This window comes from Kryptolebias marmoratus, linkage group LG17, assembly GCF_001649575.2.
Source record: "Kryptolebias marmoratus isolate JLee-2015 linkage group LG17, ASM164957v2, whole genome shotgun sequence".
Lineage (NCBI taxonomy): Eukaryota > Metazoa > Chordata > Actinopteri > Cyprinodontiformes > Rivulidae > Kryptolebias > Kryptolebias marmoratus.
In genome coordinates this window covers 16,666,667-16,691,005 of record NC_051446.1, presented here as the reverse complement: position 1 = coordinate 16,691,005, position 24,339 = coordinate 16,666,667, and the positions used below count along the sequence as shown (strand labels likewise).

Sequence of the window (24,339 nt, the reverse complement as noted above, 5' to 3'; positions counted from 1 at the left end):
GCACTTAATCTGATGGAAGAAACAAGCTCATCTTCACAGCTGAGGTATTTTCCATCCTCCAGGCTGGAAATGTAATGATCCAAAACTGATGATTTGCACAAAGTAGTAAAAAAAACCAAAAAAAACAAATAAATGAAAAATTGTTACATAAAGAAGCTTATGCAGGCCTGTTTATCTGCAGTGGAAAATGTTGTTCTGACATTTTTCTTATTTCACACTTAAGTTTGAGCATAAAAAATGTATTTGACAAGACAAGACTGATTCAGGAGCTATTTAAAAACAAACAAACAAACATGTCTGCAAGCTATGTCTGCAAACTCATAGAAAAACTGAAGATTTATTTTATACTATTCCATAAAACACCTTATGTTGGACACTAAGTTAGGTACGCTGCATTCGTTAAACTTTTTGAATAAAACAACCACTCAGTGTTTTCAGAAATATAATAGCTGGAGGTTAGATGTACTATAAAGAATAAATTAATACCTGAGGAGTTTGTCCTTGCTTTTCTCCACATAAGTTGGAGGAACATTCGACACGACCACTTGCATGTCCAGCTGATTAACGACTGACACCTAAAGAATAAAAGTAATATATTGTAAAATAAAAGCTTAAACATTTAGATGCAGACAGCATGATCAATAATAAATCATGTAATGAGACTTTGAGCAACTCATAGACAGAAAAGATTGTTTTTACATAAATGACATTGCAATTAACTGAATTAATCTTGATTTTTGTAGCAGTAAAATATAATAGAAACTAATTGATGTTGTAAAAGTTACTATACATACCACTATTTCTGTTTTGCTGCTGTGTCCTTGGCCATAGTTATCTGTGGCAACCACCTCAAACTTAAAATATGATCTCCTCATGTTGCGGTACATGATGGCCGTCTTCACCACGCCGCTGTACGGCTCGATGACAAAGCCGTCTTTGCTGACTTCCTTGCCGGCGGGAGGAGGGAAGACCAGCCTGTACATCATGGAGCTGTAGTTACCAGTGTCTTTGTCCAAAGCCTGAAAACCAATTACACACCAATTATTGATATTATCACCACCATTATTGTCATAATACCCACTGTCATCATGAAACATGATCATCATATACAGAGGGAACCACTATGACCAATTTAATGATCTGTGATGATGACTGTATTCAATGCCTTATTATCATTATTACTTTAATTCAAGTGTTTGAATATCTGAACAATACAAAGCACTGCAATGTTTATTAACCAATCCAGGACTCACTTGTCCCGGTTCTGCATGTCTCACTAACTGAAAGGTTTATTTATTATTTTTACTTCTCGAGTCTTTCCAGCATGTAATACAACCTGCTCCGACACGTTTTACTCCACCGAATAAGCAGTAAAATGTAAAGTCATGTTTTAAACTGTATGCAGGCCTATTAATCATCTATTTTGTCATTCTTGCTAACTATCAGCTTGCACTCAGACACGCTCAGACAGACATTGATTTATTGCAGAATCTTTACAAGAAGGGAAATGTGGACAGTTCTGAGACACCCAGCACATCAGAAGTACTGCTATAAGAGAAAAAAAATACTTTTTTTTTCTTATGATTGGGCACAAAGGAATTTCAAGTAAAAAAGAAAGACAAAAAAAAGGCAGACAGATACATTGGCAGTCCTGAATTTTAAGCACAGAATTTCGAACATTGTCAAAGTCAAATAACCTAGTCCTGGGAAATGTCCAAAATTAATTAACCAAGATGCAAATAAGTTAAAAAAAAGTAATTTGTACACTGGATACAATGACAGAAAGGAATCACTGGTATTTGGTTGCTCAGATCATTAGCCATTCTAAGGCTTTTTGAACTTACATCCTGGTAGTTAGTGTAATTTTCTTTTTTAATCTGCTTTTTTTAAAATCTGGCTTTGCAGTTTTCTGAGATTAATATTTATTTGACACATTCAGTTACTCTAAGACCAAAAACACCACAACAGCCCCCTACATTTTAGTACATTCACCATGTTTTACTGTTAAAAGTTTCTTCTGTATTTGACTTGCCTTTTTTTTTGCCTTTTTGTGCTTTATTTCTAATCACCACCGGTGTATTTTTTGTCTCTCAACAATTAAGCCGAACTCAATTTAGTCGACAGCCAGTGTTTAATTGAAGTCTCATAGATGTCTTTTGTGATGATCCTCACAAAACTTCGGTCCCCTCTCATTGGATTTCTATTCTGATGTGTCTTAGTTTTATAAGAGTAAAACTTGTTGATACATTACATAATGGTGAAATGGTGAGTGTTTATCGGCCTGATTGGACTAAGGGCTTGGACATGCTTCTGTATCCTCTCTGTGCCGATGCTCTATAGACATATGTCTACATGCTGTAGCTCCTTGCTGCCATTTGCTCATGAGTCTCATGAATGTCTGGAACAATTTGGCGTGTGGGCAACCCTTGTTTTTTATTGTTGTTGTTAGTCTTGTAGCTTTACTGCTACTACTATGGAAACAACGATAGTCATGGACAGATATCTGATTTGAATCAAAACCATTAAAATATAATGATAGTCCACTGTAAGTGTTGTCTATGTTTTAATCTGTGCTTCTTCAATCTTTATTGCTTTTTATGCATTTTCTTTTATATAAAATTGGTTGTTGTTGCCTTATCTCAATATTCAACCAACTTGTACCATCAAGTATGATTGCTCTGTCTTGTTGGAGAGCCAAGTTGGTCTGCCACAGTTTTGTTATCCATATCCTCACACATAATCTCTGAAGGATGAAAGTAAACTCCATACAACCGCATTCTAGGTCAACAGACTTGGGTTGTTTAAGACAAGAGTGTTTATGGGAACAAATATTTTGCCATGGCGTGAAATGATTGCAGATATTTACATGGACACAACAAAAAATTAGAAAAACACAAGAGTTACCTACCTTACTTAGCTTGGTCTGTTCTCAAAATGCACCTTATTTGCAGAGCATTTGTTTCTCAGAAAACAAAAATATCAGCTGTTCTATATGTCTTCATATTATAATAACAATGATGTCCCGCAGCCTCACTTATACAACTGCCCAGATGTGTCCAAAGTCATGTTTTTGTTTATCAGCCTCATGAAATAATCAACCACTGATGCTCTGAAATATTTGGTTGATGCCAATTATCTAAAAATGGTAAACAAGAGCAGTCAAACTACATACCTTTGCCAGGGCTGAAAAAAATAAATAAATCATGGATTCAGGCCCAGATTGACATCAAAAGTTAATTGCTTCTAAGCTGGGCCATGCCCCACGTCTGCTAAAATTTTCATGCAAATCCATTTATGTATTTTAGTAACGGTGCCAACAAACCGACAAACAAAATAGCAAACCAACCCCATCAACCACGCAGCCTCTTTGGCAGAGGTAACAATTGGCTACAGTCTCACTGGTATATATGCAGGGGAAAAAAGTAACATACTCTGTCTTTGAATTAGTCATCAAGTAAAAACAAATTATTTCAAAATCCTGTGACATTTGAAACTTGTGGGGGTATTTTATTTTTTTTTTAAAACCTTGTACATATTGAACTTCATGTAACGCACAGTGGCTCTCTGCACAGTTGGCCAGTCACAAAAACTCTAATTCCACTAGGTTTTCTCTAATTTGGCATTCAATAAATCAAACTCCCTTGACCCCACCCGCCCTGAACTGTCTCACAGCTATTCGAGTGAATGTCATGTACTTTTACCCAACTTTACTTTAGCATCACACAGTTAAGAAGACAAGGCACAAGTGTTTCACACAGAGTGTGCTATTATAGACTGTAGACTGCTCTAATAAAACCAGACCTCAGAGTACAACCATCTGATGCAAAAGTGACACTGAATTGAACTGCAACTAAATTAGTTGAGATTTGAGAAGTTCGAGCCGGCTGAAATCCACTCTTGGATAGACTAGTCATCACTTCAACTCTTTCATCAGAATGTCTCCTCGATTCTTTAAACTGAGATAGCTCTGACTTTTGTCTGCTAAAGGTAAGAGAGCAGCTACTTGTAACTACTCCACAGAACCCCAATTCAAAAAATCTGAACTCTCTCTTTTAAAAGGTAATTACCACTCAATGATTCTCAACGCAAAATGACCAGTCATGCGCCGCTGACACTTTAAAAAGAGGGCCAATTATCTAAAAATGACACTCCCCCAATAACCAAAATGAAAATTACAGAAAAAATTAAATGTATAGGTCAGTGAAGCCAGTGCACTTGTTTTAAATACTCTACACTAGAATAAAATTCATGAAAGATAAAAAGTACATCTATTGTTAGTATAGTAATGATAGGTGTCCTAGGAGTCCTTGATGTGTGGAAACCTTCAGTACTAAAAAGATACATTCTTTAAAGATGCAAGAGCATTTTCAAGTCTGGCATGTTTATTCTAGATTTCGCTTTCTGCATTGTGGACTTTTCTCTTTCTCTCTTCTTTATTCTGACATGTTTGTTGAATTGTGTGGATGATCTGAGGTAACAGGATATCTGTCCATCCCGGTAAAATGTTTGATAACTTTAATGTTTACTTTTAAGATATAATTTGGAAAAAAACATGGCACATCCTTTGAATGTACCACAGATAAGAAGGATGCACATTCTTGCTCATAGCTCCTCTGGCAGGCCCGATCTCTCCTCCTTTCTCTCTCCTCAAGGTGCATTTTAAGAATTGAGGCATCATTGTGCTAAGATGGATTACTTGGTCACAGACAGAGAGGCGGAGGACAAAGGAGACAAAACTATAAAACAAAGAAATGAGAAGAGCCTGAAAACTCATCTCACTCTGCCCAGCTTTAGAAGAACCCGGCAATGTTTGAGGCAAAATAAAACCCTGCTCTCTGACCACATCAGTGCTATTCAAAAAGATTTGCCCAAGATGACTGCATCCCTTGATAAATAATGCCAGATTCAGACTAAATTCAACATATATTATAAGCAAACACATGCTGGTTGTCATTCAGGATAGACTGGGTCAGCAGTGCTGTTCATACTGGGAAGAAAAATAAAAAACAACTCACTTTGGAGAGTGGCTTTTCAAAATGTGAAGACCTCACACAAGATTTTAAGATTATTGAAGCAAGAATTTTCCTCGAACATTACAAATGAAATAGGATCTGATCAAAGCACGATTTGAGAGAAGATAAAAAAAAAAATAGTTTTGCCAAGGAAGGAAGACAAAATCCCACAGCTCTGCAGTTGCTTTGGTTTTGATAGAAAAAGTTTCTAAAATGTGAGCACTTAAACACACTGAAGGCATGTCAGTCTCACATGAATCCATACCCATAAACACCTGGCTGGAAATCCTGCAGAAAACAGTCACAAATTGTGATCTATGCACCTTGAAACAAACATAATGGTGTTTGTTACCACAATATGTAATGAAAAGTAGAAGATCAACTCTTGCTTTGGTGACAGAAAGTGACAGGAAGTGAGAAGATTGTCAGCAAGAGCAGCATGTTGAAAGCTACACAGAGAAGGAAACAGGGTGTATGGTTGCAGTGCATAAACCCTCATTACAAAGCTGAATGATGAGTTCATGGTCAGATGAGTCATCCGTTATGTTCTTTACAAGGAACATGTGCACGTGTGGTGTAATAAAGAGAGCAGTAGATGAGTATATGTTTGACGGTGTGGGGAGGGGTGTCTCCTTGTCCCCTCTGAAGGAAGGGTCATTTCAAATCAATGCAAAGTTGTCAGGAGTAATCACCTCTCGAAAATGAAGAAAGTTCTGTCGTGATGAAAGAGGCCTCTTTATGAATGATAATGGCCCCCCATCCACAGGCTAGGGGGTCACTTAATGATTGGATGGTTGTAATCATTGCATAGCAAAACCAGGACAGGAAAACCCTACTTGGTGATTTGACGAATTTAATACGGAGCAAAAATCCCAAGGGACCGAGACAGTTCCTATCCTGCCATAACCTGACAGCAGGAAATGTCTGCTGGTACGCTAATGAGTACAGTCTCTGTACAGTCACAATCGTCTATCAGCACAGACTATAGTCTTCATCAGAACCAGAGAGTTGTATCAGTGAAAAAAAAAAAAAAGCAGTCTGACCTGGCGTCGGTCCGATGAGACACTTATTTTATATGACAATTCTGCAGCATATGGTAAAGAATATAAGCTTAGAAGCCTGGAACTCCCAATCCGCTGTCAGAACTGAATAAGCCCTTTGGATAAGAGATGAAAACGTCTTTAAGAAACAAGAGAAGTTGTCCAGTTGCATTTTATTTCACCATGCAAGGTAGCATCTCCTCAGTTTCCTCACATAAGTTGCAGAAGCTCGCATTTTTGTTGACAGAATTTTGAACGGGTCCAAAAATTTGTGTAAGGTTATTTCTCTTAAAATAGTCGAAGGCGTTGAGGTTGTGTCAAACCAGTCTTGAACCCTTCTCCAGTTTTGTCGTTGGTGTCTTCAACTCAAGAATGTTAAAGCTGGATTTTGTCACCTGCATGGGAGATCTCGTTTGACAGAAAACATGTCCAGGTTTAAAAAAAAAAACAACACGCCAATGATTCATAATTATTGAAAAAGTGTTCCAAATCTGCCTATCTTCATTTAAAAAGTGCACACCAGTAGATTAAATCATGAACAAGGGGGCAGCTGCCAAGGTAAGTAGAAACAGGGTCGAGTTGGGGATGATGTTGGTGGAAGTTGGAGATGAAAATAAATCATGATTTTAGAAAACTGGCCAAGTAAAACATGGCTGTATGGCTTGTTGGTCGCTTGGTTGCAAACACTCACTTTAGAAAGACTAAAACCAAAAATCTACCTAATTTCTTGCCCTTTGTCCTTTGTAACTAGTCTCTGGTACTCACAGCCCAGTGAGATTCCATCCTTAGGATTGTCATTTTCTGGGTGACTGAGAATCTACACTAACCTAACTAGTAAAGGAACATCACGAGGGAACCAGAACAGTAAACCAAGAAACCCTGAAGCTGTTCTGAATGATGGCACAAGATAACCCTCCTTTTAAGACGGTATGATGCCTTTTCTTTTTACATTTCTCCTGTTTGTAGAAACATTACTGTAAATATTTGCAACAAGTTAAGATACAACTACACTTTATTACTTGTGTAACTGTGGATTTAAATCTGACTCTCAGTTTCCTCTTCTCACTTCTCTTATCTGTCCTCTAACTGTCACGATGCAAGGTCTAATGAAGCAAGAGCGTCTACGAATGATCTTAAAAAACCCAATTAAATATTAAAGCACACACTTTTCTGCAAGAGAACCCATTTGAGTCTTTTCGTGGCATCCAGGCTCATTAAAATATATTGCTTTTTGTGAGACAGAGCTTGGAAGAGACAGACTCTTTTTTTTCCTTTATTTATTTATTTTTTATATACTTTTTGAGCTCCATGAAGGTATTTTATTAATACGAGATTAGGTTGTTCTTAGCGATATCAGGTTCTTTCCAGTTAGGACAAAAGACGTGGGAACAAAGAGTTTTGTTTATAACTTAATAAAAGGATACAAAGAGCTATTTTTACCAGATAATTTTGTCATTTACTGACATAAAACAGTTTTCTGTTTAATATAAACAACTCAAGTAAAGAAATATAAATCCACATAGGTACCTTAAGTGACCATTTTTCTTATTTTTACTGTGTAGATTTCAACATTTAACAACACAATAAGCTTTTTAATCGTACCTGGACTTGCAAGACGGAGGTGAAAGTTTTTGCATCTTCTGCAACTCCTCCAATATAGAGGGGTCTGGTGAATACAGGTGGGTGGTCATTCTCATCCTGGACATCGATCATCACCTTGGCGGTGTTACCTAGAACAAAAACACATAATGATCATAAACAGTACACATATGGGACAAGGAAAAAAAAGAACACGTAGAGTTGCAAAATTTATTTGGAACTCCTCCTTTGACGTTATTCCAACCTGGGCCAAACATCAGCAACAAAAACCAGCAGCAGCAGCGTGTTTAACTGCAGACATGGACATAAACCTACAGACTTCAGCAACACTCGTAACGGCTGGTGGCCCAACTGTACCGACCACAGCAACGGTATCGCTCTGCCCGCCGGGAATGATGGTGACAAGTTATTACAACTCTGATCTTATTCAGCTGCTTTCTTTCTGTAGCAGTCACCCAGGTTTTCACGTCTGCAGTTAGACTGACAATGATGAACGGCCTCCCTGAATAATGAATTCACAAAGTTACATTTTACTTTCATTAAACAATCAGCAGCTTTTAAAAAAGTGTATATTTTAAGCACTTCTATTTTTTTTTTAATTTTATGCTTGGACTCAATATAAGTTTTGGAAAAAAATCACATAGAAAAGCAACTGTGGCAATAAACTCTGACCTTTCGTCCAGACTAATTAGATTTATGTTTGATACAATTTCATTAAAGGTGAAATGAATGACTGATAAAATCAGATTACATCCAAAACAGTGGACTTTAAATTTTGTTATGATATTGTTTTGCTTATTTTCACTAAATAGAAACTGTTTAATTTTGAAATAATCAGTTAAAAAAATGAATGACCAAACCAGTAAAAAAGTTCTGTCAACAACCATACAACTGCAACAACAACAACAGATAATTATGTATTACTGAATTTCGAGCAACTTGTTCCAGTAATTTGTAACATACTTCATTATCAGTTTTGCGCTTGTCCCCAACTGGTTCAGAGTTGTTGTTCTTTAAACATTTTTAAGTGATTATCTGTGATTCAGTTTTACAAAATATCCCAGATTTTATCACAGTAATTAAAGAAAAGTGAAAATTCAGACAATCTGTTGGCATCTTTAGCAACACAGCCTTTTACAGAACAGTTCTCTGAATCTTTCTAATAAATTGAATTAAGTCTGGATTGAATAAGAACGTGTTCAATCTGAATAAGAACCTATACAATCAATTTGTATTATAATTTGAGTGAAAAAGCCTAAAAGCTGAAATGAACTGGACTGTGTGCATTTAGATAGGAGTTCGATCAGATCACTTTTTCCTGTACAGCACAGAGATGACTTCTTCTGTGACTTGATGTAAACAAACTGAACTGAATTAAACAGAAACAATTTCTCATTGTCAACCACACAGTCCGACACCAAGACTTATTAGGCAAGTATTTATAAAAAATTAATAAATTCTCAAATTATTCTTGATCAGTTCTTCAAATCCGAAAAGCATCTTCTGTAAAAACTACCAGAAAGCCTTAAACATGTTAAAGGAAAAAAAAAAAAAAGATGAAAGTATGCTGTGGGCAATACAAGAAACTGCTCAAAATTTTAAAAGCACAGCAGTGGCTTTGATTTGTGTTTTTAATCAAATATTTGAGAAACGCATGTAAAGACAAGTTATTAATTCTGAATTTGAGAATAATGTAGAGTAGTAACTGTAGTGTTATTGATTTTTCTCAATAACGTTATTCAATAAAACAAATTTGTTTGAAATGACCAGATTTTCAGCTGTGATTTAGTCATATTTAATGCGAGACAAAACATTTAGGTAAAGAGATATGTCTGCTGTATTTACAGATGGTGGCTTGGAATTTATCTTATCGGGTCACAGAGATGAAGTTTTGAATCATTCGCATTTAAAACAGCTTCTTAAAACATGAAGCCAGAAGGCAGATCTCAGGTTCGGGTTTAGTTTTTCCCAACAAGGAAGACACAATGCCAGAACATCTAACTGACATCCTTCACTCACAGATAGAAAGCAGGATTAGCATCCTGTTTCAAACCCATTGATTTGTTTTCTGATTAAACATGCATCAAAAAAAGCTGGAGATTTGCTCTCATTGACTTGCTGCTTTAATCCCAGCAGATTTTTAAAATTCAAATGGTTTAAATGAAATAAGAACAGCATGTGGTAAACACCATAATTAAAGAAGATAAAAGAAAGCTGTGGAGCTGAGCTTCAATTAAGAACAGATATGTTTTGAAAAGAAGAGGGAAAGAGATCATAGTGGAGAGGAAAAAAAAACCCACACGCATTCAAAATGAGACGGGGAGAAAAAAGCAAGAAGATAAAGAATTTGAGGCTAATTAGATCCATTTTCACATCAGTTCTAATTATAAATGAAACCACAAGTAATAGTGTTTTGGCTGCATTTCCTCTTCAAAGGAAGGACTTGAGCAGATTTAATGTTGACCTGAACAGCGGGGATCACTCTGTTAGTGTAAAAAGATTAACTTTACGGACAATATCCCTAATTTTCAAACTGCGTACAAGCTTATTTAGATACTTTAATTACTGCAAACCTGGTTGAAATTTAAGAATAGGTTTTGTACCGATATAATATATACATCTGGTAGCAGGAAGACAAGCATTTTTAAAGAAGCAAAAACAATAGCAACAAACTGGTATAGTGTTAATATTTGATAGACAGCTGACAGATCAACAAGAAAGACCAAATATAGAATTAAGACCAAATGAGAAGTCATGGAGAGGTCTCGTGTGACATCAAGAAGAGAGAGCTTCAATAAGAAAAAAAAGAAGCTATAGCAACAAGAGAACAGTTTCACCTTTCAAGAAGACTAAAAGCCCTGTAACATTAAAGCATGCTGTCTCATGTAGTTTTCATCTAGCTTTTGTCTGTTTGGAGCTTTACAGTAAGAAGATGAATAGGAACGCCTGGGAGTGCCTGTATTTCAGTGACAGACGTTACACTCTATATGATGGATGCAGGCAAAGATCTACTAACACAAACCAGGGAAAACAACAAGAGACCAAGGTTTCAGGGGGCACTGATGGAACTTGAGCTGCTGGACCCAGGAGACTCATATCTGTCCGCCTCCACTCTGAGCCACCAGCATTGAACAGAGCCGATTGTTGGAACGATATGTCCAGAGCTCAGCAAGTGAGCTTTGTAGCTTACTGAACGATGTGGTGATAGCTGCATACATCCACTGCAATTGGTCTAGAAGTTCAGCAGTGTTATACATTTATTTAGGTTGTTTATTGTGACATCCAATAAGCTGACACCATCAGCTGTTGTCATTACATCTTTCTGTAAAAAGACAATGTGAATATACCCTTAAGTTGCATAACTAGTTACTGAGCTGTACATAAGGATACATCAAACTAGAACTTTCAATAATTTCTCTCTTTAACAAAGAACAAAAACATTTATGCTAGTTTTCAAATCCTTGTTAAAGAATATCAACAACAATACCAAATGTAATGATCTTATTGTTCCATATTTTCCAAACGGAGCAATTTGCTCTCAGAGTGCAGGTTTACTTGTGATTCCTAGAGTTTCTAAAAGTAGAATGGGAGTCAGAGCTTTCAGTTATCAGGCTCCTCTCTTGTGGAACCAACTTCAGTGAGGCTGACGCCTTGTCTACATTTAGAATGAGGTTTAAGACTTTTGTTTTTTGATAAAATCCTATAGTTAGGGTTGGTTTGGGTTTCCTGAGCTATCTCTCAGTTAGGCTGCTATAGGCTTAGACTGCTGGAGGACAAACTGCCACATTTCCTCGCTCCGCCCTCCTTGGTTTTTCTACTTTCCATGTTTGTATTTGCAGTTATTGCTGTTACTCACTTTGTGTTCTCTGCTTTTCTTCCCATAGAAACAACATCTGGACCAATCCTTGTGTGTTTGTGCCTCTTTCCTGTCCTCTCGACCCCCAACTGGTCGAGGCACCAGCTGGGGGTTGAGCAAGCCCACCTGCTTGGTCAGGATGGGGAATTGTGCCAAAGTGAAGTTTCAATGCAATCTGCTTCCTTCCTTAGTCAACTTTTTTACTAATTGGCATTTCATTGTGCTGCACATGGTTGTACTGTATTATAGTCGGATTGAATTGACTGCAATTAGATTTCAATCTGGATCTGTTTTGAACTGAATTTGGACTTGTTATTTTTGTTGTGTTGTGTCCTGGAACAACTTTTGTTGTGAACTGGCGCAATATAAATAAATTCAGTTAAACTAATTGAAAAATGACCGAAAAATGTTTTTAACAGACAATGATTTAATGATGAAACATGCCATTTTAACACTCAGACATGTGTGATGAAATACAACACTATTTCTGCTCATTTGTCTCATCAACCTATTAAATAAAATACATATGAATATGTTGAACTAGACTTTATAATGGCTGTTGTGGTAACCAATACATTTGAATATATTTTCATTTACATTTGTAAGCTCATATCCTTTTGTTTTAAAGTGTGCCTCTGAAAAATGTTCATTTAAAGGACCAGACAGCCCTACCCTGTTGCCGTCACCCTACATTACAAGAGCAACTGACTCTTACTCTCTGGAGTGAATGTGCAAAAAGTATGGGGGCAGGCAAAATAAAATTTAGCCTTTAATGTTGGTCCTAATTGAGACATTTTGTAGATGTGCCACAGAAATAAAGTGGCAGTTTATGTTATACCTCACTGTTTCACTAATCTGTGTACAAGTGCCGTATTACAACCCACAGTCCTATAAACCCTGTAATTTGAGATGTAACAACAGCACACTTACTCTTTGAGGGAGCTCGAAGATTGGAGGACACCACTCTCATGGAATCAGCCTCTACTTTCAGGACGTAACTGGAATTAGTCTCATAATCCAAAGGTTTGGCTGTGGAAATCTCTCCTGTTGTTTCATTTAATGTAAACATGTCTGCAGAGAACAGAGCAAAAAAAAAAAAAAAATACATGAGGAAAAAAAAGTTATTGTACAAGGAGGATAGCTAGTGAGTGAGCAATCTCTGTTTGAGGTTTTAAAGAGAGGAAGTGTTCCCCGAGCTGTTGTCAGGGTTGGTTCAACCAGGAAGACGCTTTAACAGATGGCAAAAGCTGGAGCACAAGAGAGACTCCCAACAGGAAAGCTCTGAGCGCACTCACCTCCGTCATTGCCTTCAACGATGGAATACACGATTGTTTGATTGACAGCTGCTGCCATGATGACTCCCACCAGGGTTCCAACAGCGGCCTCCTCACTCACTGGTGGAAACCTGGGAACGAATCAGTCAATCATCAGTAATAGATAGGAAAACTTGTGCATGTGTGGACAGCTGCCCCACTTCTTTTCAAAGAGTAACTGAGATCTGGCAAGTTAAATACAGCTGAGAATTTAATCTGTAAAGCATCCATGTTTTTTTTTTCTCCCCACTGGTAGAGTTGGGAGAGGTTTTACTAAAAAGTATTCAAGCTCTGTTCCAATTTAAAAAAGCTGGAAGTGCCTGCATAAGGTAGCACCAAAAATAAGAAAAAAATTATGTTAAAGATGTAATTTTTTTGTTTAAATAATAAAATGATACTTCACCTATTTAATTATTACTGATTAGAGCTGTGCTCTAACCCAGACAGGCATGTCATTAGTGATGGTTGTTTACATCTTTCTGTATCAGACTGTCTGACCCAATTAGTGCATTTTAAAATGGTGGCAATGCTGATTCATTCTGCCTGCTTTGTGCTCACCACATAGATCTTTCAAGAGGCCATTTCAGCCTTATAACGTCATCTCCATCACCTCTCCTGCTTCCCCCAGCATTTGACGCTTGTTTTCTTCAGTTTATGTTGTGTTTATTCAGATGCAGCAAACAGCTCAATATTGCAACGAGGCCTCTACCTCAGTGTATTTTAATAACTGCAAAACTGACTGGGTTGTAGCCATTTTAGTGCTAATAATGAATAGTTACGATGGCCATCCTGAAGTGGGTTGGTCGCAAACGGTAATCAGTTGTAGATGTACATCCACTGATTACTTTCGGCCACCTTCATTAAAATCTGGCCAGTAGGTTCATGAGATATTTTGGTAACAGACAAAGACACACAAACATTATCTGCCTTTGCCTTTTGGCAACAAACAATAAAAATTATAAAATGAAAGCAAACTAGCCCCTAAAAAAGTTTGTTCCTGAGCACTTGGCTTTTTATTTGTCAAGATAAAATTACATAGACGAATACTGGCTCACAGGATTTTGTGAATCTACCATTTACCAGTTTTAAAAGCAGGAAACGTTCATATTTAGAGACTAATTTGCAGTGGTGGTTAATCACACATGGCTGTTCACCAGGAGACCTGAGTTTAATTCTTATTTGACATTACTTTACAACTGATTCTCTAAAAAGTTTCTAGTAAGAAAAGTTTATTTCAAACAATGCAAAAGTTTGAAACCATCCCTCATTTTTTAATGCTTTGCTTCCAAGGAGCCAGACTTTCTTGTAATCTTTTAATGTGGTCCTGATCAATAGTTGACCAGGCTGTCTGAAGGTCTTTCAAAGTTTTTCAAGACACGTTGGCTGCTTTTTAATTTATTTCCTGGCCAGTCCTTGTATCTGACCATGACAGCAAATTGTGCAATTTCATTCATTCTTTTTTGTGTGTGCCTGCATTATCCTGTTAAAGATTGCAGGGGAGCTGGTGCTTATCCAACAAGTCAACAGGTGAAACCAAAAAAAAAGTTATTAAAACAAAACAACTGAACTTTCTGTTCAGGGAGCTTTCTCAATTCAGAGAATGTGCAGCAGCATATCAATGGGTGAAAGGCAGAGCACACCTTGGACAGGTTACTGGTCCATCACAGGACAAGGCAACCATGTATGGACACGCTCACTCCTAATGCCAGGTTAGAATTTCCCATTTGGGTTGTGGGAGAAAACCAGAAAAATCCACATATGGATGAGAAAAACATGCAGACTCCACAAAAAAAATACAGTTGAACCAAAATTCAGTACAAAGCCTTTCTGTTGTGAGATGATGATGTTAAACTCTGTCGGTGCTTTTGCACCATGCAGTCTGCTGTGGACTTAAAATAATGAGGAAGAAGGCCTAAAAGACCGTCTACAGCCAGTAAATGGTATCTGACAGTCATGTTTTTAGAAAATATAAAAGATCCAGCAAAGACCACAGGACCTGAGAGACGCATTTTCTTCAGCTGATCATCTCCTGTGTGTGAAGTTTTCAGCTAATAGCGCTTTGAGAATCAGCTTTTGGTACTAAAATACTATTTGTATGTGTCAAACTTTGCTGTCCTTAGTAACTTTTGTAGATACAATTAAACAAAACAGGAACAAATTGTGTTTTTGTTACAAGCTGAGCCTAAAGATCAAATTTGAAATGGATGGTTTGCCATGTTGCCAACATTTAAAAATCAATCACTGCTTCAATTTTTTGGGGCACATTTGGAACAAAAATGAAAGAGGTTCAAATTTGCATTTTCTAAAACTAGATATAAAACATGTCGTATTCAATAAAAGTTTATTTTTTTAACTTCTGTTTGTACTTTTACTTTCTTTTCACAAAGTCCACCAGGAGATGAGTCCCAGCCCATATGAGTTAAAACATATAAAAGACTCTGAATAGATGTTTTAAGCATATGTTTTATTTGGATGCACATGTGGAATAAGTTGTCTTTAAGGTCCCATTAGCAGTGAAATGAAACAGTAAACACGGCCTGGTATTTGTCCATCTGCCTCTCTTAGCTTGTGGTAAGCAGTTTCGGCGCTTACAGCTCTGACAGATCTTCTTAGAATCTGGCAAATTTCAAGTTTCCAGCAGGTTTTGCTCCATTAGGAAAACCCAGTCCAGTCATTAGGCCAACAGTCACAGCTGGCTAAACATTATAGCGCAGGCAACCAACTGGCCGGGCTATCAAGTCATCACAATGTGATAAATTATGTTGTTGGGGAGCGAAACGGTGTGTGTGTTGAGTGTGCGTTTGTTAACTTCCAGACCAGTCAATTGCTTAGCGAGCCACCTGCTCTACCCAAGTAAATTTAAACCTAAGGCTTATTGAATGAATATGCTGCAGATTTAAATGGAGTGTGTGGGGAAAACTTCAGGAGGTTTAAATCGGGTCTGCACATTATGAGGAAAAAAAATCTAATTTGTCTTTTTCAGTTCAACATGAGGATGTCTAACTGAGCCATCATGCATTGAATCAAAGTAACAAAATAATTCAGACACTATTAATATCATTATCCACTCTTGAGCTTTTCTTAATGTGACATGTCAAAACATCTTCTGTAAAAGTCCCATTGTGTCTACAACACAGATAGTCTATTAAATTAGCAATGAGTCAAAAGCAATTTTTGAGCAATTTCTTTTCTCTATAACAGCTCAGATTAAGTAAAAAGATGATCATTTTCTGGTTAATAAGCTTTGTATATTCTTGTATTTTTTGTAATGAATATAAAGTCCAGTAGTATTAGGATTTCACATGTAGCAAAAACAATTAAAAACCACGACAATTCATTAAACAGAATTAAAATACCATTCATGGATAATGTTTTAAATAATTTGTCTTATCCTGACCGTGTACCTTTAGAAGTACAAACATCAAACCAATGAGCTTGTTATGTAGTGTTTCAAAACCGCTGCAGTATCCTACTCATTCCACCCCTCTCACTGTACGGTTTCATCCCCTTTTTCTCCACTTCCCCCTAAAATCTCAATTTTCCACATTCCACTTGCTCCATTCATGCACATCATCTACTTCTCCCATACACTTTTACTCTCTCTGCTCCCTCGTCTTCCTCTTTCCTTTAGCTCCTGCTTCCAACCAACATCCCAGTAAACCCAAACTTTTATTTTCCTTTCACTCTTTCCTTTCCATAACGGCAAGTGGACAGGATTGAAGGAGCAAAGCTTAAAACACTCCCTCCTGAAAGCTGATCCTCTGGACTTTTTTGTATTCTACAGCCTCCTTTAAAGCTGCGCTGATGCATGTATCCACACACAGTACAAAGGACTTGTTATATTAAAACTCTGATACAAGTGATTATCAGCACCATGTTCGCACTCATGCACCTTCTTATCGCCCAATTTCTTGACTACAGCAAGCTGTGCTGATGCTGATAACAGAACAAACATTAACACCTGTCATACTTTACTTACAGGGGCACAGCATTGACTTTTTTTATGTGCTGGGAGTTTGAAATGAATTCACTCCCCACACCTCACATTCAGACTGAATATAGGTCACAGGACTCCACCTCACAGAACTGGCAGCTTGCAGAGTTCTAGCAGCATGAAAGAAGAAAATAAGAACAGTGATAAACGTTGGCTGCGATACCCTTCTGTTTGGGGTCTTTCTCTCATTGCCTACTTCATTTATTTTTCTAACTCTTTATATGTTGTTTCCACTTTTTACCTTTTAGATCTAGTTTCTTTATCATGCGTCATCTTTCCACTCTTGTTATTAATCTTTCTGTTCCCTCTCACACGGCTCCTTTTTATTTCTCTGCAGGAACTCAGGTTCTGTCACTTTGAGTGCTTCTTTTCTTCATCTGTGTGTTATTGTCTAAAAAACAATATATTATCTGTTCTACGGCAGTGCAGTACTGAGATGACAATGAACTAGTTACATTGTGCAAAATGTTGTCATGATACAAGAAGAAAGCCATATTGCTGATTTTTCATGACTAATCTAAAAAGGAAAAGCCTCTCAAAAGTCATCAGTTCAAATCAACAATATAATGGTCCAGTATATATTTAAATTCTCAGCATATTTGTTTTTCAGACCTGCACCTCTCCACTGGCTGGCATATATATATATATATATATATATATATATATATATATATAATTATTTAATTCTACTGAAACTTATTAACCCAATTTTTGCCTAGACCTTTGTCAAAAACAACAAGAAACAATGGCTCCTAGCGATTTGCTGCAGTGCAACTTTTAAATTCTGCCCCTCATTGTAAATAAATCGGACATTTTCTGGATAAAATATAAAAATACACTTTAGAAAAAAGTTGATTTTTGCTGAACAACGTAGCGCTGACCTTGTTGTTGCATGTTTGAATGTGCATTTTTAAAAATACATTTAGCTTCAATTTTTTAACTGATGCTGAACGAGAAAGTGTCATGTTACACTGGCCATGTTGTTATTGACAATGTGACACCCTGTTAGGTAGTTGGGAGGGTGTGAAGGCGGGGCTTTCATATCAAGGGTACAGCCCCACATCTCTATTGTGCAGACTCCAAAAATATAATAAGGCATTGCCAAGACAGCAGTTTTGAATAGTGGGAATTATTTGAGTCGCTTTGTCCATCTTTATTTATGTCAGTGGTCCAGATAAGACTATTTGGGTCCACCGTTTGCAGACCCCTAAAATATCTGATATAATGCAACTTATTTAAGCTTTCTTGAATACTCTTTACAGTCTGGTTATGGTGCAGCCCAGAGCTAAGAAAGCACATCCGTGCAGCTCTTTCTGCTGAGGCACCCATGAAGTCGGGCTGCTCTCACACTGACAATGACAGAGACTACCCAGGGTGGATGTTTCTCTGCACCACTCGCCCCTGTTGGTTAGACACACCACTGAGAAAGTGTTGCAGTTGTCCTGTTCAGCCAAGAAACAGTCCGACCCCTGAGGAAGAGAGCAATAATAATGGTCTCTCTGTCAGAGGCACAAAGTGGCTTCTCTACTCTTTTTGGGAGATGTAGTCAATATGGTGTATGGTATTGCACAAAAAGATCCAGAAAGGAGGGTCTCACAATTAAACTATATCTTCAGACTGAAGTCGTTTTCTAGATGTGCTTGGCGACAGATTCACCTTCCAAATGGAGACAAATTAACACATTTCCCCCTTTAATCTGTGTCACACATTATATAGTTTTTTCTTACACTCACTTAACAATTTTTCCATATGTAATAATTTACACAATATAAAATCTTACTGTATCAAACAAGATATAATAAGATGAATTCAGTGTGGGTGGTTTTGCTGCCAAATACCTATTTATTTATTTTTTTACAGTAGGTAAAAAAACTTTGTCAACCCTACAGTAATGAAACTAAAAATTGCAATACCGGTTGACTTAAGCTCAATATTAGTCTTCGTACATATCACCACACAAATGCACACATATTCTGTCTTTCTGTAGGGCTGTTTATTATCCAGGGAACTACATCGTTTTGGGAATTCTGACCCATTTAGATTTAAAGTGGGCTAAACTTAGTGGCTGCTCAAAAATATCCACTCCTTTTTCTTACCAGGAAATAAAATATTTTTGAGACAGACACAAGCCACAGCAGCCAACTAATTTTATTCCCTGAAATGTTTTGATGTTATCCAAGTTTATTCTTTTAAATCCAGTGCAAACAGCCAGAAATCCAATAACACAACGTATTTCTGCTCAGCAGTCTGAGCTCACAGCTTGGACGGATCCATAAACTCCAGCTTGAAACGTTAATTTTGGTGTCCTCGCTTGCCGTTGCCTCCATCTTTTACTTTATCTACCCCCGTCCTCTTCTTCTTTTCTAAAGTTTTTTTTTTTTAATTGACCAGAGGATTTTCATTAGGAGACTGCTGAGCCAGTGTTCTCAAGACTCTGCTATAAAACCTTTAGACGATCCTCTCTAGCTGGACTTTAAGGCTTCAAGTTTTCATTGTGTTATATATATGTGGAAGTAATTCGAAGAGGATGTGAGACATAATGATTTTGTTTGCTGGAAAAAAAACAAAGCAAAACAAAAGAGAGCAGGTGTTCCTTTAAATACAAAAAAAATGTTTGCATTAAAGTGTGTTTTGAGGGTTTATTTCTGCCATTCTTTACAGCAGATTGTAGTTGAAGTGCTGTGGTAGTAGATCACAACAAGCTTTTCATTTTTCTATTTCTTTTTTCTGCTTAATATAACCTCAACAATTACAGCTATACTTCTGCTCCCTCTAACGCTCTCCTCCTAATCCCCCCACCCACACACACACACACACACACCTTTTACTTTGTTATACTATCTCTATGTCAGCTCTTTCTTTTTGTCACTCCTCCATCCTGTCAATCATTCTTTCCAGATTATAGCATTGTCTCCATCTCCAAAACTTATTCTCTCTTCTCTGTCTTCTGTCAGCCTGTGTTTTCTTTTAATGGAAGGTCCTCGCCTCATCTTTCGCCGTACTATATCACTGTTACTGTCAGATGAGAGGCACGAGTGTCTGAGTCAAGCGCGGCTCAAAAGCCAATACAAAGCAAAGAATGAACACAGCGCTAGACAATAAAGAAGGATTTTCAGCTTGTGAGTGTGTCCATTGTTTATAATCAACATTCTCAGCCAGGCACACTTGCTCAGTCTAGTCATTTAATTTTATAAATGCTTATCTAAATGTACCCAACTTTCTAATTTACCAGGCTACGCTTTCATTAACGCCTCACACCTTTATTTAAATTAATATTGCTCTACTCTGGGCATAAATATCTGCCTGCCTACACAGATTTGAGTCTAAGGTTAGTATTTTATTTAATTTTGAATACATTTTCCAAATTACTTTTTGCACAATTTACATTCTTACTTGATTTACTGCATCTTAACCATAAGCCTCAGTGAGTAAAGATGTTAGTTTCATGTTCTTCATGGTACTTTTAGTACTATAGTAGTATAGTTAGTTATATGAAGTAGAGTTTGGATGCATTTGTTGCTTAAAATCTACATAAATTTGTTCAACTTAACTATAATTTCACTAAATTCCAATTTTTCAATAAGGTTGATTTCTCTTGGATTGTAAACATCCTTTATGTTGTTCTTTCACACTGTTGGTAATTACGATTTTTCATTTTTGTGTACTTTTCTAATGAGTGTTTCATTACTTTGTCATCAAATTATGGTGTGTGAGAAAGTGAAACACTGAAACAGCTCAAATAAATGAGATTAAGTTTCTTTTTATGAATTAACACTAAGTCTTTAGTCATAACTTGCTCCCTCTCTTCTCTGCTCATAATTCTCGGATTTCAGTCATTTTCAGATGATTTACAGTAGAAACAACAGGTGTTCCCATTTTCTGTAAGATACAGTATACAGTATGGTAAAAAACAAAAAAAGGAAACACACTGCTGATTTGGACATGCCTAAAAAATGTCATATTGAGTAAATCTAAACAGTGTGCAGAAGAATATTTGCTTTCAGCAAAACACTTATCTTAGGTTTGTTCAAGTGATCATGTGGTTTCCCAAAGGTACCATCCAGAAAGATAAAGTGACTCAGTCAAAAGCTGATACCTTTTTTTTTTAAAACCACAATCTTATTGCTTTAACCAATCCTCACCGTACCTTTCTTAAACTCAAATGCTTATTCTGTGCTACATGGAGGATGCAGATAAGTAACAATATCAGTCACGTAAAAAAACAACAAAAAAAAAACAAACAGTGCTACATCAAACACTTACTGGGTTTGTAAATTAACTTTTCAGATTCTATTAATTTAATTATGGATGTTTTGTTTGAAGAGTATAAAAAGTTGTTTAACGTTATACATCATTCTTTCAAATGTTCATCACGTTACACATGACGCAACAAATGTTACATAACTGAAAAGTAGCAGAAAAGTACAACATGGATCATTTTTACAATACAAAAAAAGCTAAAGAAAGGAAATGTAAAGGAGCAAAAGTTGGCAGTCACAAGTAGTAAATGGTACTCAACATTAGGACTTAATGTATCTAATAAATGATGGCTGTATTCTGGCTCTGTGTCTGTGCTGGCTTTAAACAAAGCAAAGTAATTCTGTGTTTTTCATCGGACATAAATATCAGTAACTAGTAACCGAGCAGGAGCATAAAACTTGGCAGAAACTGACCTTTCAGAGCAGCGGGGGTAAATAAACGGACTGTGGCAGCAACCAAAAAGAAAACAAAAAAACAAAAGAAAGAAAATTCTGCTTTTAAAATGAGCCCAATCACATCTTTCTTTAACATATTGTTCTGTTCTGATAACAATGAAAACCTGCACCTAGTTCAACAACTACCTATTCAAAGTGGGAGAAGATGGAAAAAGTCTGACTCTGACTGTGCCAATACTTTCCTTTTTTTCTGTTGCTGGTTTAAGGTCACACAAAAACCTGCAGAAATAGGAATTGATTCATTCATGCCACAGCTGCCTTTTCTCAGGCTTTTGAAGCATTTATATTGGTGCTTTATTATATTTCAGATCCATGCGAGCCGTTTGATCTGAAGGAGCAAGAGAGCCGTTCACCTGCAGTGTTTGCCCAACGTCATTTCACATTTATATGGGGAATTTTATTACAATCCGGCGTGGAATGACGCGTTCTCCGGAAGAAGCAAGAATAAAAAAAAGAAAGATCAAACACGTAAAAGATGTCTTCTTATGAACAATATACGAGTGCACAAAAGTCTGAGTGCTGACCCCGAGCGTAATCTGTCATGAAAGTGAAATATTTTGAGCGCCTGTCATTTTAACTGTCTGAGTATCTTCCTGTCCATCTGCATCACAGCATTTCAGAATTTAAAAAAAAGAAAAAAAAAACAAACACCTGCCTATTTGCTTAATCTACTTCAATCTGTCAGGCTGTCAGCTCATGTGTCATTTTAAAGACTTATCATCCAGTATGTTGATCTGTCTGTCTGCGTGTGTCTGCCTATCAGCCTGTCAACTTCAATGTGTTTTTGAAAAGCTAAAAGTAGTGTCACTTTTTTACCCCCATTTATCCCCTAAACCTAAATATTATAGTGCTTTCTTGCTCTCTCCCTCATCACCTTTACCATCTCGACCCAACTTTTTCTGCCCAACGCTCCCCTCCCAACATCTGTCACCGTCTCCTTCACCCCTCCTTCCCTCACTGTCTCTGATTTTAAAAATAGCAACGCCGCGGTTGGTGGCCATTTGCTGTCACAAACGGAATATTGCCAAGAGTGCTTTATGTGCATCGGGCCTGGCGTTGTGGAAGGTCACCTTCAGCCTAATTGGTATACCAGATGTGTTTCTTATGACTTAACATACTGGGGGAGGATGTATTTCTCATGTTTGCAAACAAAACTTAATAATAATAATAAAAAAAAATGTTATAAGCAAATTATAAATCCCACAGGCTCATGACTTATCAAAGGCTGCTGGGGCTCAATGTCATTTTAAGGTAATGCAGTGAAATTTAAAGCCTTGCTTTTACTTTTCTATTTAACCTTCTGTAATACTTAAATTGAATTATGAGCAAAAATTGAATGCACCAAAATTTAATTACTTCATGAACTGCTTTATAATCAATGAGACTTTACTAAGATGTGCTATTTAACCATAGTTCTATAAACAATTAAATCACAAAAAGAGCTAAGAATGAAACATGGGTAACTCATAGTAGTAGAATGAGGGCAAATGGTGATTTGATGCACTGCAGTTTATGCCTAATTTTCAGCATAAATATGCTGGGCAACAACCAGTGGAACAATTGTTGGAAAAAGCTTGATTTTAAAAATAACATCACATAAAGGTTATTTTTTGTCATTCTGAGATAATGGACAGATCAATGTTAGCCTTGCACTGACAAAGATTATACAGAGAGTGTACAGTTTGTTTTATAATCATCTGCGTAGAAAAACATCAGTAGAGCAAGCGGACCTTAAATCATTATGACAAGAAAATATAAAACAAAGGATCCCAAAAGGCTGCAGACCTCTGCATTTGGTGTTATATATGCATTTTACATATTTCCCTGATACTTTTAAATTTGGAAGTAAGTCAAATTACTGGATTCAGATTGTGTACCAAAGTGACCAAATTTTAAAATATGATTAAACAAACTTTTACAAACTGACTCCAACCTGGCATGTGGCTTGAGTGGCTTCAGAACTGGTGATTGGCAACAGAGCAGCAGTACCCAGATGACCTCCTTAAACTAAAATAGAGGACAACATCTCTGTCTCACAGACCATGTGGTCAAAGGGGTGTGAAAACCGTCTATTGTTTTTCTGAGGAAAAGGGACTGTTGTGAAGGTGGGATCCAGGGTGGGGCTTTCTTTTAATTTCAAACTCATTGAGATTTTAAACATTCTTTCTCCAATAGTTCCCTAAAAAATCTCTATATTAAAGGCATCACACCTGAACTTGATCTTTTAATTTTTTCCTTTTTTTTATTCTTTGTGGGGCCACATTTATTTCACAGCATCTTCTGTTTCTTGTTTTTCCTCCTGCAGTGATGTATTCTGCCATCTCTCTGAAAGTCTGAAATGTTCTTTTGTGGCTATTTGGGATTTCTCAAAGAGTTCCCTTTGGAAGCTCTCTGCTCTCTTTTACAGCTTATTTTTTATATTCCTGAACAAAGTCCAACTTGTAGTCAGCCTCACAAGAACAACTTCACTGAAATAAATCAAAGTGGTCAAACCAGTCAATATATAACACAATGGGCTAATATTCTTTAGGAAAAAGATAAAATAAACACTAATTAACTAATTAGGGAGAACATGTATAAAATCCAAGAAACCTTTTTATCCAGTAGATTCGAGATAAAATAGGCCTCTGACAAGGCGAGGCTTGGCAGAACTCAAACTCACAGTGACACAACAAAGTTTTAAGGATTTTATTGCCAGGAGATTGGAAGTAAGCTCAAAGTCTTTGATCGACTCACTCACATGATCGGCTAGTGGCAGAACCGGAACTGGTAAGTCCACTCTAGCTGGGTTTTGCGTTGCAGACCGGCAG

General features: G+C 36.9%; 1 protein-coding gene across 5 annotated transcripts in view; it reads right to left on the bottom strand.

The window, feature by feature from the left end:
• LOC108249191 (protocadherin-15-like) overlaps positions 1-24,339 on the bottom strand; it is a 211,362-nt gene that overhangs the window by 37,609 nt on the left and 149,414 nt on the right. For all 5 annotated transcript variants that reach the window (XM_017438411.2, XM_025010744.2, XM_017438403.3 and 2 more), the window contains 5 exons: positions 12,803-12,912; positions 12,438-12,578; positions 7,655-7,782; positions 795-1,019; positions 487-575 (listed from right to left, as the gene is read on the bottom strand). In XM_017438411.2, the coding sequence (XP_017293900.1) occupies positions 487-575; positions 795-1,019; positions 7,655-7,782; positions 12,438-12,578; positions 12,803-12,912 (693 nt within the window). The remainder of the gene's footprint in view (positions 1-486; positions 576-794; positions 1,020-7,654; positions 7,783-12,437; positions 12,579-12,802; positions 12,913-24,339) is intronic.